We start from the raw sequence: 15,434 nt of genomic DNA, 5'->3' as shown, positions 1-15,434 counted from the left end.
AAGGCATACCATACTGTGGGGCCAAAGAGCTCAGTGATCCGATTGATGTGACATTGAATCTTGAATCTCCCTCAGTAGAAGGCCTGTGATCAACCAGAAAAGTTTGCTTCTACCTGTGGTAGTGCCATCCAGTGCTGACCGATACAGGGAAGGTTAAACAATTCAGAGTTAAGTAACCTGGATTCTTCCTGCCTCTTAGTGAGAAATCTAATAAGTCAGATCAGATTTGTACTGATTCCAGAAAGTGAACAGCATGACAAAGCCTGAATGATACCCTTTGCTTAGGATGGAGTATTGTGTAGAGTGGGCTTGCAGGGCACAATGAATAACTAAACTTGATCAGGCTGGTTAAAACTGAACCTTGCGGGTCTCTCTGGGTGTGAAGCCTATCTGGACAATCTGGGTTTATATTCTGAATTGGGGCTGAGTAATATGTTGCAGATAAAAGACATTTTTGAGCAAAGCAAACTTGACTCAACCTGCCAAAATGTGACTTTGGTCACTTCTAAACATGTTTTTTAACATGTTATAATTGATTTGTATCTTGTTCTCTTTAATCTGAACAAGCCCCTAAAAACAGTTAGGGATCACTGTCGGCCTCTCTCGGTTTTTATTACCACTGTACATTTTAAAGCTCAGTTTTTAAACCCTTGTGATGTAACTACAGCCCAGCCCATGCAGCAGTATACTAATGACTAACCTTGTTTTGTGGATGGATTATCTCAGTTGTTCTCCTGACTGAAGTTTGGTCCGTTTACAGCATCCTGCCATGCAGTTGCATTTGTCAGTGAAACTTCTGTCAGTGAAATGCATGTTTAAATTGTTGTTGTGTTTGCACTGTCTTGTATCTCTATCCCATGTAGCAAGTAGGTCTGGCCCGGATCTGGTATCAAGCTGGCACTGCTGGCTGACTTCTGGCATGGTAAGACATATGTCATCCAGATATGGGCCTGGCATAGATGGCACCATTTATGTGATGGCATGCCACATCTGGCCCGATTGTGGATTGGTTTATGTGGCCCAGGCTCATAGAAAACAGGTCTGGCCCAGATCCAGCATCAAGCTGGCACTTCTGACTGACTGGTGCATGTCAACCAGATGTGTGCCAGGTCTGGCATTGATGGCACTAGTTATGTTCCTATTTTCCTGTTTTAGTTAGAAGACCCAAATGCCATGTTGCAATACTATACTGCTGTGGTAGCCAACGTTTTAAATGCAGGTTTGACAGGTTTGTGAGTGTAAACTTTATCCAAAACCTAGTGAGGGTTTACTCATGTTTACCATTGTGTGGCTGTAGCTCAGGAGGTAGAGCCGGTCACCTACTAATCGGAAGGGTAGTGGTAAGATCCCTGGCTCTTCCAGTCTGCATGCCAAGAGTATGAATGTAGTTAGGAAGCACTCAGTTTAGACAAAGTGTGTTAATGTGACATGTTGCTTAGAGCACTTTCAGTAATCTGGGACAGTGAAAAGGGCTATATAAGAATCAATCCATTCATTGTCTGAACAGAGTTTCTTCATGTTACTTTTCCACTATTATATTCTGGCGCATGTTGTTATTACATGTCTTGATTAAGGTACATATTAGGCTGACATCTAGGGCCAGAGCTGAAACTGTTCTGGGCACAGGACCACCAGTGTGTCTGCTGCTGGTCCATGTGTGGGCCACATCTGGCAAACCAGATCCGGGCCACCAAAAGGCCGTCATTCTTTGCGGTGTGTGGGCCAGATCCGATCCATACCAATTTTGCTATGTGGGATTGTTCTGTTCTGCCTGGTGTTGCACTGTTTTTTTGCACTCCCTGTGTTGACTGCCTGTTATATAAATCACCGTAATTTTGAAGGAATGCTGTCTGGTTTCACTGTGACTACCACATGGTTGAAATGACAATAAAGCCACTTGACTTGAAAAAATACCCTTCATAAATAAACTTTAATTTTTAATTACCTTTTAATAAGAATTAATCCAACTACTATCATTATGGCCGGAGCATGAAACGTGTAATCACTTCTAATGGCTTTTTGAGGCCTTTAATCTGCTTGAAAACTCATGAAATTTTGCCCTTTGAATTGAAGATGGCATTTCAGGAGATTATTCATGCTGTTATACTTTTGCCAACTCCTCCTTGTTTTTTTGTAGGACCAACTTCATATTTGGTTAGTCTCAACTACAAACCTGGGTCATAATGTGGAGTTTTTGAGTTTTCGTCAAAAAGCATGGCCGTGGCGACACAGCAAATTTCAATGATCTGTCACTTGCAGACAGCTGAGAAACTAAGGGGCTGCACCAAGGTCCAGTATATGATAAAGAAGGATTATTTTGAATTTTGAATCATTCAAAGCTATTCTAGTAAATTCCCAAAATAAAAATATAGAGCCAGAAATGGAAATAATAGGCTGCCCTTTGATGTCTTCATCTTTTTCACAACCTAAGGACTGTGGACTGTGGACTTTGGACTCACTAGTGTGTCCAAAACTTTCTCAGGTAAAATAGTCAAAGCTTTTAAGATGTTGCAGATAAGCCACTTTGATGATGAAGAATCAAAAGCAGCCACCCTGTCCTGCTTCTATATAAGCTAACACCAACCTGTTTGTGTGATATCACTTTGATTGGCTCTGTCGCTGCATTGTAAAAAAGCCCTGCAGCAAGCCTAAGACGCCTTCCTCCATTCTCTCTGTCTTTGTCTTAGTGTTGCTTCTCCAGGATGAAAATGGCATGATGACGCAGGTGGCACCAGCAAAGGATGACTCACTGAGCAGTGAGTGCACATACACTTAATGCGTAAGCACGAACACACACAAACACACAGACAAAAAGCAGCAGACTCCTCAGTTTGTATTCCTCACAGATAGCACATCATAAATATCCTAATTGATTTCAAGCAGCTGCATGGTTCTCGTTCATCATGTCTCCTTAATTTCTAATGATTCTCATGCTATGCTAGATAAAGAAGTAGGATGATGAAAATATTTTAGTAAATTACCGCTAAAAAGTGGCAACCAAGTGACACTTATCCATGAGAGGAGACCACATTTCAAAGAATGCAACATCAATTTCAGCCAAAGATAATGCGTGAGATTAATTTGCATTTTGTATTTGTACACATATCATGTCTTCTAGCTTTTCTAGCTAATGGTACACACTCTGTTATACTACCCATGTTCTGTATTCATTGCAGTGGATAAATCTTAGCACAAAGAATAAGTGAATTTGTGTTTGGTTGATTATTTCTTTGTTTCTAACAATGCTTCTTGGCAGTAAATCTTATATCAATGGAAAGCCTGTTTATTTCCCATTAAATGGTGTCACATTTGTAAGAACAAAGCATTTGTGGGTAGAGCAGCAGTTGGGTTGTTTGTCACACCCATGAAAAACTTGACAAAGCCAGACAGCTTATTCTGCTATTGACTCTTGTTTGGTGTTGTTTATTGGATTGGGTGATTGAAGTCTGAAAAAACAAGACATACTGACAATTTATCAATTTAACAACCGGGGGGAGGCTCAGTAGCATGTGGAAGAACCACACACGGCTCTCTGGAGGTAGTGATCTTGGACCGGTTCGCTCACAGATTGGGTAGGGTAGCTTGGGTAGGCTGTTCATGCAAGAGTGACCAACACAGCCACATTTGCTGACGAATGCATCTAACAGCAGCGTGTTGCTGCGTGCAAAAACTGTATTTCAGTGTTTGCTATTATCCACACACACACACACACACACACACACACACACACACACACACACACACACTAGCAGCCGCCCTCGGGTAACTCTGAAAACGTTAGAGCACTTTTGCAAATATGTGATGTCTTGATAAATCGAGCAGGTATTTGAAGTTCACACAGCACCATTCTCACATGAAAATATCTTAAAAGTTTATTTTGTGACCCAGAAAGAGTATTATTTCAAACTCCGCCACTCTGTGTTCCTCCGCCGCTGCCTCGTTTCGAGCTGGTTGGAGACCAAAACAGACAATCAGATTTTTTTTGCATCCAAGTCTGTGATTGGCTGGTTTTGTGGCACAAATATAACGATGTAGAGAAAGAGTTGAGCGTGCACGAGCAGAAATGTTGAGAGCGCGAGCAACACATTGCGAGCAAGCGCAAATGCAAAAACTGAGCGAGATGGGCTGCTGTTGTGTGTGTGTGTGGATAATAGCAAACACTGAAATACAGTTTTTGCACGCAGCAATGAATTTTGTTCACTCAAATTTAGCTTTTCTTTACTCAAAATAAATTTCTCCTCAAAATGCAACACTTGCACCTGCAATTTTTTTTATGTGCGCTCAGAATAGTGGCACAAAAATAACGCCATAAAATTGCACATTGCTTACCATTTGCATACAGATTCATCCTTTTTCTGTTGCCATTTCTCTTTTTTTTTATCTCATTCTTGAACCTGAATAACCTCTTGGTTATTCACGATTTGTTGTTAAAGCACCTACAAGCCTCTATATTGAGGCAATCCAAGTTAAGCCAAGAAATCATTGGGATTTTTAAACATTTTAAAATAGTATACCAAGTTCTTAGACTTCACTAGAATATTATAAACACACTGAATATACTGCATGAACGAGTCAGACACTACAAGACTCCCTTTGCACTGAACTGTTTACTCCAAGCAAATTTGAGATTTTAAAACTTTATATAACGCAGTTAGAGCCTGTCCAGAACTGCAATAATGACATAATATGATATTGTCCAATAATGATTTTAAACAATTACACTTATTAATCAAGGTACTGGTGTTAGAAATTAGTCTTAGAGTTGTTGTTTTTTATACTTGTCTCTTACAAATATACCATACAATGAAACCTGCTTTAGTATCAACAGACAGAATATGCAGGTGCATGTAGGAATGAACAGCAAGGTGGAGTGTTGTTCGAGATGTTGAGCAGGTGGTGCTTGTGATGAATGCATACAGAAGGGTGAATGTACTGGGGTGTGAAGGTGTCAATGGCAAGGACTCACTCTGGCCTTGGCAGCAGGGGTGGAGGGGTCTGATGTCTTGTTGTTCGGGGTGGAAGAGACCTGAGGAGACAACCAGCACCCCTGGTCAATACAACCTCCAACCAACCAAATGCTACACCACAACGAGGTGGACGACATGGGTGTGATCAAAAGAATGCAAATGCCTGGACCAATTGTGTGAGTGTAATGGATGTTAGAGCTACTTAAAAAAGAAGCCGAAGAACCAAATACATTAACCAAATGTGTGGGTGTATGAATAATATTATATAATTGATAGTAGTGGCACCGGTTAAATGTTAGAATTTATTTTTGGGACAATTTAGCATGAAGATCAGGAGTATTGTGCATTCAGATGGTAGAAAACTGGAACAGATGGAGCCTTTTTAAAACATGACATTAGTACAAATGTAGTAACATTTTTCTTTTGTTAGTGACAAAAGCTAATCAAATACCATCACAAAAAAAGAGTGTCGGCTTATTTATACAGTCTGAAAACAACAAATCAAATGTCACATTTCTGGAGTGTACCACTGCTCACATAAACAGCACTGATATTATTGCTAAATACTGAGGTGGGAAAGGCTATTAGTCACATAAACTGCTCCTGAATAGAAAATGTAAACATAAGCAATTTAGTATCACAAAAGACTGAATGAGTCAGTGCCAGTAATTACGATGCAGGGCGCCGATGTGTTTGTGTAAAGAAGCTTTCAAAGAGTAAAAGCGTGTTTTGAAAAGCAGGGAAGATGCTCCTGTGAAACACAATGCCTGAAAGAGTGAATGGAGCGGTTAAGTACAGTTCATAGCAATATTTTCCCTTCCGACTGCTCTTTTGTTACACACAGAAAAGTACAAGGTCAGGGCAATTTCACAGAACTATTTGCACAGAAAGCAACAGCTCCTTTTCTACAGTAATCTAACTTTAATTGGCCATACAATCATGACTAAACGCTACAAGTTGTGGAAGTTAAGCGTTGCTGAAAAGGTGCATGGATTGTGTTCCCCTGAATGGGAGTAGTGGCGACGTCTATGCTGGATACAACAACACCCAACCAAACACTGCAGTATGACCAGGCAGGAGAAAGTAATGGATGTGAAAGGAAGATATTAACATAAATATTTGTTAATCATTGTGCACCTATTTTGGTGCACAGAAAGACACTTTGTATCTGCAATTTCAGAAAAGGTCACTACAGACACATGGAAATGAAACCGATGTAGTTAGTGCAAAAGAACGCAAATTAACTTTGACTATCTAGAGAAACACAAAAACATACAAACAAGTGGACAAAATGTCAACAAGTGTATGAGGAATGCAACTATTAGTTGTGAGAACATTTAAATATAATTCAACATTTTGCAAAGTAGACGTTCTTGATCAGTGTAAAGTAAAAAGTGTGCGTGTTAGTCCCCATAGGGAAATAGTTTCTCTGCATTTAACCCATTCACCCAGTGAAGCAGCGGGCAGCCACCAATGCAGCGCCCGGGGAGCAGTGTGTAGGGACGGTACCTTGCTCAGGGGTACCTCAGGGTAGCCGTTCAGTGGAGTCGAACCCCCGACCTTCCGATCATGGGGCCACCACTCTACCTACTGAGCTATCCCTGCCCCGATTATCTGAATGATCAACATAAAGCTTGAACCCATTAGCTTAGTTATTAGCATTCAACCCTACCAGAACCTCTGAAGCTCAAGAATAAACATATTTTATTCCGATTTCATTGTGTGTGCACGTATGTAAATTTGCCTGACTGTATTTTGCTACTCTTTAGCTAATACTACGACGGACGTAGCTAGTGCGACATCAACCATTTTCATGGCTGCAAAACAAAAGACGATGCCACCAGGAGCTGTAGGTGCGAAACACTCATTTGTTAATGACAAGTTATTAGCCAATTAGCTTGTGATTTTATAATAAACATAATTCTCGATTTTGAATCATGATATGACCAAGTTTTATAAAAGTGACTTAATTTTTTATTCAGTATGAACCAAAACAAGTGAACGAGCCTGTTAACCTGTAAACAGACAGCAAATCACCGTCCGCTGGCCCTCAGATAGAGAGCACTTTACGTACACAGCGTGAGGCACTTCCCCATTAGCTTTTTTTGTTTTTTTCATATTTGGAAGCCACGTCCATGTTTTCTACTATCTGTGCATAAACAGAAAACATTCACAAGTAAAAAAACACATATTAGCCATTTCCCTGCTTCTGTTTTCCAAGCCTATCCAATTGATCTCCAGCTCGAGCTTTAGTAAGCTCAAAACGTCTGAGAGAGACGTCAAACTTCTCAATAACTCCCAACAAGAAAGAAAAAAATCCCTGAACATTTTCCAAAATGGCTACTTTCTCAGCACAATATTGTTCTGAGGCAAAACCACTCTCTGACGGACAATAGAGAAGATATAATGGATAGAGTGGACACATTATTTCACATGGCAGGGCAGACAGAGAGAGGATGATGCCTGTGATTGAAAGCGACGGCACACCCCTTCCTCTAGACACACTGTCACATAACATTGAAGGGAGACGGACAACACAGTCATGTCTCTGATCCATGTCATGACATGCTGGGCAACTTTAGGGTGGTGGAATACAGGTAGCATGCATGCTTCCTGTTCTGTATGTCATTCTGAGATAGAACATCATCTGTCAGAACATTTGCATTGCAGCAAGATGCTGTTAAAAACTGGATATTTCAGAAAGAGGAATATGTTAAAAGATTGATGTTAGAAGGACGCTGGAAAACGAATATAGAGTTGTAAAGTTGCTATTTTCTCAGTTAACATGTACACACCCTTTAAAATGCCCACAGTGCAGAAGTGACATGTTTCTGAGTTATTGTTATTTCAAATGGTGTCAAATTATATACACTCAGTAGCTCATGTGAGGATTGCTTTTCTCTCTTACTCTCTTCTCGTTTGGCTCTCAGCGGTCGCACTTTTCTCCTCTCCCTTATCTTCCCTGCTTAGCTTCTTATGTCCTTGTCTTGTCTCGTGCTTTTTTCACTTTCCTGGAACACACTCTCACAGTCTGTTTCTAAAACCTAAAGAGAATTATGGATTTGATCACCTGGTCTCTGAATGCTATTGACACCCTTTTCTCAACGAGAAGTCTGGGCTCGTGAGAGCCCGAGTGCCCTGGAGGGACTTTCCCTGCCGGATACACGATGGACGGGTGGCAGACATGCAGGATCGTGTGCCTGGCGGGACTGTCGATCGAAGATGCTGAAGATATCTACCTATTCGGAACCATGATAACAGGGTTCTTGCTGATCGGAGCTGGCTTTGCCCTGGCTGGAAAATTAAGAAAGCGGAACGGGCTGTTCAAACTCCCCCAAGGCTGCCCACTGGGATTGAAACGATGGGACGAGGTGCGGCTTCTCAGAAAGGGCTCACTGAAGGCAGCATGGTTAAGAGCTTGGAGGCGCTAACGGCTGCAGTGAAGGCTCAGAATAACACCTCTGAGCGTATATTGGATTACATCAGGGAAGAATCCACTCGGAACAACACCTCTGGATTACACGCGGGTCGTGAGGTCTCAGAATCTGCTCTGTGAGCAAAAGACTGAAAAGACCACAGAATTGAAGGTAAATAACATCATGGAGAAACTCGCAGCTATCCAATGGGAGATTGAGAGACCAGTGTCGGAGTGTTAAAAACAGCTTGAAATTCTCATGAGTTGTTTCTAAAAGAAAAATCACCATTATGATGTGGCTACCCCTTCGGCGCCAGCTGTGGGCTCAAGGCCGGAGGCGAACAAAAACACCCTGATAACCACTGTGTTGAGTCTGTTCCTTCCCATTCCATGCAAGGCCACCTGGGTTGGCTGGTAGACTGTTTACTTACCCATTTCACTGCAGGGCAACCTGCATGTGGCGAATAAAGCTTTAATTGATTGATTGATTACTAGTGTTCTTCTCTACTGTAGGTCTAACCATAGCTGCACCGTGCCAACGGCACTGCTATACGGCACTGCAAATATAACTGAATCCAGTGTATTCCGCAGAGTCAGAGCATGTAGTCATCTGATCGTTTCTGCACTCCAGGCACTGACATTGTTTGTACAGAATTATGAGGATCCAGGAACACATTTACAATGTTTCAGGAAATCCACTTCTACTGCGAGAAAGATTTGCAGTGCTGTTCTGAGAGTTTGTACCAGGACCTATTATACAGTTAAGGTAAAACACTTGAAATACTTTGAATTCAGCATTTTTCAACACTACTTTTATCTATTTAAAAAATGTTATCTGTTTCAGAATGACCAGGAATTAAAAAGAAAAACTGTAAATTAACTATGAAATATGCAGAGGTTAAATTAAATATATTCTGACATCCAATCTCAATCCCAGAGTAAAGGAATTAATTCATGTTATTATGCTGTATAACACACATGCGCTATTTAAAGTACAAACCACCCATCGCCAAATCATTCGCTGTTACAAGAAAAGCATTCATTCATGAATCTTGACAGGTACATCACTGTCCTGAATTATTCATAGTACTCTCTTGTGCTGTCTCTTTGTCTTACCTTTCCTCCACCAGGCTGGTACTTGATGTTGTCAATGGAACCAATCTTGGAACGGACGTTCTTTAGATCTGGTGTTGGAGCATTGATGGGTCGGGGGGTGCGGGGAGCACGGGGAACAGCTGGTTTCTTATCCAGGGGAGTCTGCTTGGGCACAGGGGGTTTGGTGATGACCCGACGGCGGTGAGTGGCACTGGATTCTCCATTGGTGGAAGCAGCCGGGGTAGCAGGAGCGGCGGTTGAGGCTGGGCGAGGACGGGCTACAGAGAAACAGAAATTATAATAAGTATAATTTATATATCACTATAATAGTATAATAATTTATATTCTAGTATAATATAGTAAAATTTGTGAAAATGTAAAAGCCTACCACTATGTCATTTACTTTTTATGAAAGTATGCATTGTTTTTCCTTCCTACTGTTGCCAAGTGCTTACTCACAGGGTTTGTCTGATTGTTGGGGTTTTCTCTCTATTACATTTAATGCTTATACAATAAAATATGTCGCTTAATTATTTAATCTAACATACTTATTACTCTATATTACCCCAGTTCTACCAGTGTTGTGACACTTCTGCCAGTGTTTGAATAAAATCATGGAGGACAAAATTTTCGGGCTGCATCTGAAATTTTGGTGGTAACCTTCTCCCACGTTTGGGCCCAGAATTTTGTGTTACCATGCTGGTCCCTGCTTTGATAAAATACCTCAAAGTGGTCCTGAAGTGGATACAGGGACCTGACTGGTAGAAGAAGTACTGGAAATACCCAAGGAGCTTTTGTAGTCATTGATGTCTGTGAAACTAACTTACAACTGCATGAAAACATGTGTATTGTGTAGTTTGTGTATCCCCCCCCCAAAAAAAAAATTAACCTGTTATTTTAAGTATTTTATGTTTCTTACGTGTAGTCTTGGGTTTCTTGGCCTCACTGGTCTTGCTCTCAGTTTTGTCGTTCTTGTTGGCTGTAAGTGGAAAACAGAAAACAGGTTTTTCGCCATAATTTTTAGGTAGCAATACAAAAAAAATTATGAGGCATTTCCAGCCTCAGGTGGTGCCCCTCTAGCCATTCCAAAAATAGGCTTAAGGTTGTGAGGAGTTAGGGTACTTATTTTAATGCTCCAGAAAGAAGAGGGAAAAAAGGAATATAGAATATATATTAGATTAGATAGAACTTTATTAATCCCTCGGGTGGGTTCCTCTGGGAAATAGGTTAAGTAAAAAGAGTGGAAAGGTGAGCATGAAAGGAGTATATATATATATATATTTATTAGGGGTGCAACGATACTCGTATCGCTATTGAACAGTTCGATACAGTGCTTTCGGTTCGGTACGCATATGTATCGAACAATACAAAATTTTTAATTTATTTTATCAACTTTCCTTCTGACGATGCTGTCTGTGTTGAGAGCTCAGTGGATCTGCGTTCGACTACTCCGCCTAGGCTGCACTGTCGAGCGCTGATCCACTAAGCGCAGCGCAAGCTAGCAAGACAGAAGCTAAGCTCGTTGCAACATGGCAAATTGAACCTCCCCCACCCTCATTCATACGGAGCCCCGCAGGGGACATGGGAGAAAAAAAAATTAAGACGGACTCGCAAAACTTTTGCGAGATCTCGCAAAAGTTGAAATCCAACAAAGCTACTTAGTTGTAATATTACTCTTTCTGGGTCACAAAATACACTTAAGATATTTTGAGGCGTGAATGTAGTTGTGTAATTGTCAGATACCTGCTCGGTTTACAAGACATCACATATTTGCAAAAGTGCTCTGACGTTTTCGGAGATCTGACACCACTATCTCGAAGCTAACGGGAGGTCGAGACCTACTACAGCTGGGGGGAACACCGCTTTCCCGGCACATCGTGCCTCGACCTCCCGGTTGGCTTCGAGCTGGCGGCCTCCGAAGAATGCAGCTAAAACTTTTGCGAGATCCCGAGTTTGTTTTGCGAGATCTCGCAAAAGTCCGTCTTAATTTTTTTTCTTCTCCCATATCCCCTGCGGAGCTCCGTACATTCAGATCTGGCCTTTGGAACTATTTTGGTCTTCATGTGAAGTATGACCCTGAAGGTAAGCGCGTCATGGACAAAACAGTATGTCGGATGTGCCACACAATGCTCAATTACATGGGTGGGAACTAGTGCATTAGCGCAGTTTGCTCGTTAACGTGTTGACGCTGTCTAGCCCCACGCACTGGGAAATCCGCGGTAGCTCGTTAACGAAGATTTGCCGTGTTGTGGCATTAACGTCATTTCAGATTAACGCTGACAGTACTAGTGGGAACACAACGAATATGACTGCACATTTGCACCAACATCATCCTAGTGCAAAGACAAGTGAAAGCAGACAAAAACAACAAGCACGCATGCTACAAACTTTACCCGAGTTATTTAGACAGCCGTTAGCACATGATTCTCCTTATGGGGACCTGATATGTTTAATATGCTGCTGAGAATATAGCCCAGAAGAAGCGTATAGTATAGCTTTTATTTTGGAAAGAGACATTTCTCTGTAATAAACTCTCTTTTCCAAAGATGAGGGATTTCTCGATCAGATCGATTTATTATTTTATTATTTTGTTGTTTCAGCAACATTAAATTTAAAAACTGTACTTTTGAGTGAAAATATATATTTATAATTTAAATAAATGACAAATTAAAAAGGCATTAACATTTTTTGTATCAAAAAAATATCGAACCGTGACACCAAAGTATCGAACCGAACCATGAATTTTGTGTATTGTTGCACCCCTAATATATATATATATATATATATATATATATATATATATATATATATATATATATATATATATATATATATATATATATATATATATACATATATATATATATATAAAACACCCTGTTGAATAGGACACTTCTTTTCACATTAAATTATAGTAATGATCCAATAATATGACAGACAACATTAATGACTAACTTGAGCTGAGACTTCAATATTCAGCATCTCATGAGTTATTTGTTTATTCTCAAGTCTGTGGACACCAAATCGAAGCTATAAAGAGAGTGAAGAATAGACATGTACAATCACTGCTGTTGTCACCTCCTGTCTAGCTGATGTTACAGAAAACTGTTAACCGTACTAACACACGGTAAATTTAGAAGTGCTAAATCACGGCTCTGCCATTCTTACCTTGCTGTAGAGTTGTTTTCTTACTTGTTATTTCCGAAAGACAAGAAAACTTGGATGAACTTGTCACATTTTTTTTTGTGTCGTTTGGTTTTGGTTACTTTTGGGATTAGTTTTGATCATTTTAGTTTCTTTTATAGTATTTCAAATATTTATATTTACATGCAATATTTAGGCAAAGTAAAATACATTTAGAATAGATATGATTATACAGACCCGACAACCAAATCAGCTGACTTACAGACTGATCAAATAATCAAAGACTAAAACTAAAAATGTTTTGTCAATATTGTGTTTAATTAAGCTTTGTGAGTGTAGACTATTGTTTATCACTATATTATATGTTTCTATATGATGTAGTTTGAATTTATCACACCTACTTTTAGGTTTTATTGGCAACGATGTGATTATTTAACTGATATGTTCTGCCCATAGATATTTATTTTTCTACAATATTGCAGAGCTGACTGCTTAAAGGCAAAATCAGACAGAAACTCAACAATTTCTGGTGACATGAAGTTTGTTAACTGCATAACATGAGTTTCCAGTAACAGTATGTACAGTTTTTGATAAAGCCACAGTATGTAATACTGCTGTGATGTGACAGAAACATCATGGACTTGGACATAACTGTTGACACTGGGGCAAAAGTCTCAAAGAGTAACGGAGCACTCATGCAGCTAAAATGAAACATAAACCCTACAGCACATAACACCTATTGCTGTGAACTGAGTGACTGAATCATATTGTGTGAGGGTACACACAAAAAGCTCATATCTCCCTTGCTCTGAGAGGTGAGATACTGTTTGTCATGTGCAGACAAAAATACCAGTTGGGCTCTTCAAAAGCCAGCACTTGAATCTGATTAAGTCTAACATATGGTAGCAATTCAGTTAGCCTGTTGATGCAGCCTGGAGCAGCGCCAGTGTGCAATGCAAGTCACTGTTCGAGCTAGAGCAGCGAGTGAAGTTTCCTGTTGCAGAGAATATGTTGAGATACTAATAAAGGTGATCTTATCTTATCTTATCTTATCTTATCTTATCTTATCTTATCTTATCTTATTTCATATCATGCAAACCGGTACAGTCAGATATGCTGCAGGTGCAGCAAAGGAACTGATGCTGCACTGTATCCTCGTACCTGCAGTCTTGCCTGCAGCAGTTGCAGAGGAGCCATTCTTACTGGCAGTTGTACGGGGAGCGGGCGTGGCCTTTGGCACAGGTGGACGTTTTTCCCCATTTTCTGGAGTCTGAAGAAAAACCAAAGAAGAGATAAACAGCTGTGTTCTTGAATTTTACGTGTATGACTTTGTGTATGACTGCTGTGTGCATAAGGAGTGTTTTCCAGGCTTTTATAGTGCAGCCAAATGCAAGTAGAAAATGAAAGTGACAAGAGAAAAGAGGAGGCTAACGTTTTAACATTGGGAGATTAAAAAGGACATTTGCGACAGATGGTGGCTGATATCTGGAACCACATGGAACAATCAGGGCTTTTAAAATGATAGTAGGCAAAAGATTTGTATGAAAACGCTCTCAATCAGTGGAAGACCTGTGTCATCCAAGCATGGCCAACAAGAGGACATTATTAATAGCATGACCACAGGATTATACAGTATGTTTAATTTCAGAGTCCATAATCCAGGGATCTTCAACTCCAGTCCTCGAGAGCTACTGTCCTGCAGCTTTTAGATGCATCCCTACTCCAACACAGCTGAATCAGGCTGTGTCCCAATTAAGAGACCGCACGCTTTAAGTACAAGCACTACGCGTACTACGTACGGTGCATACTATAAGTACGAGAAGTGCGGAAGAGAGAGGCCTGTGAAATGGGACGGTCTAGCCTTCGTCACGCTGTTCAGGTTGCCTAGCAACCATGATACTAACCACAAGAAACGTTTCATACAGCTTTGTGTGACAGAAATGAAGGAGAAAAATGTTTTTTTGCTCATTCATTTTTGTCATGACATCACTTTGATTAGTTGAGTATCTGAGGCTGAGACCACAGGACTGTAAAACATGACTGTTGTTGGTCTTCATTTCTGTGCTGAACAGTCATTTTAAGATTAGCTAGTAAATAACAATTAGCTAATGTTGTTCATGAGACTAAAATCATCTCACTGTGGTAATGTAAATATAATATGGCCAATATTATATGTATTGTCAGATTAGTATGATATATATATCTATATATATATCTATATATATATCTATATATCTATATATCTATATATATATATATATATATATATATATATATATATATATATATATATATATAAAAAAAAAACACCCAGCACGCCCCTGCGGGCGGTTTATCCTTCAAGCTCGGGTCCTCTACCAGAGGCCTGGGAGCTTGAGGGTCCTGCGCAGTATCTTAGCTGTTCCCAGGACTGCGCTCTTCTGGACAGAGATCTCCGATGTTATTCCCGGGATCTGCTGGAGCCACTCGCCTAGCTTGGGAGTCACCGCACCTAGTGCTCCGATTACCACGGGGACCACCGTTACCTTCACCCGCCACATCCTCTCGAGCTCTTCTCTGAGCCCTTGGTATTTCTCCAGCTTCTCGTGTTCCTTCTTCCTGATATTGCTGTCATTCGGAACCGCTACATCGATCACTACGGCCGTCTTCTTCTGTTTGTCTACCACCACTATGTCCGGTTGGTTAGCCACCACCATTTTGTCCGTCTGTATCTGGAAGTCCCACAGGATCTTAGCTCGGTCATTCTCCACCACCCTTGGGGGCATCTCCCACTTTGACCTCGGGACTTCCAGGTTATACTCGGCACAGATGTT

The 15,434-nt window shown here is 40.5% G+C and overlaps 1 protein-coding gene across 4 annotated transcripts in view; it reads right to left on the bottom strand.

Annotated features, from left to right (window-relative positions):
- Window positions 1–15,434, bottom strand: part of LOC308383782 (uncharacterized protein) — a 198,105-nt gene that overhangs the window by 13,648 nt on the left and 169,023 nt on the right. For all 4 annotated transcript variants that reach the window (XM_080861897.1, XM_080861898.1, XM_080861900.1 and 1 more), the window contains 4 exons: window positions 13,783–13,891; window positions 10,397–10,456; window positions 9,499–9,755; window positions 4,967–5,026 (listed from right to left, as the gene is read on the bottom strand). In XM_080861897.1, coding sequence (XP_080718023.1) covers window positions 4,967–5,026; window positions 9,499–9,755; window positions 10,397–10,456; window positions 13,783–13,891 — 486 coding nt within the window. The remainder of the gene's footprint in view (window positions 1–4,966; window positions 5,027–9,498; window positions 9,756–10,396; window positions 10,457–13,782; window positions 13,892–15,434) is intronic.

The sequence above is a fragment of the Rhamphochromis sp. 'chilingali' genome, assembly GCF_963969265.1.
Source record: "Rhamphochromis sp. 'chilingali' genome assembly, chromosome: 16".
In the NCBI taxonomy this organism is placed as follows: Eukaryota; Metazoa; Chordata; class Actinopteri; order Cichliformes; family Cichlidae; genus Rhamphochromis; species Rhamphochromis sp. 'chilingali'.
Note: the sequence above shows the minus strand (reverse complement) of the source record. Positions and strands in the feature narration are given on the sequence as shown.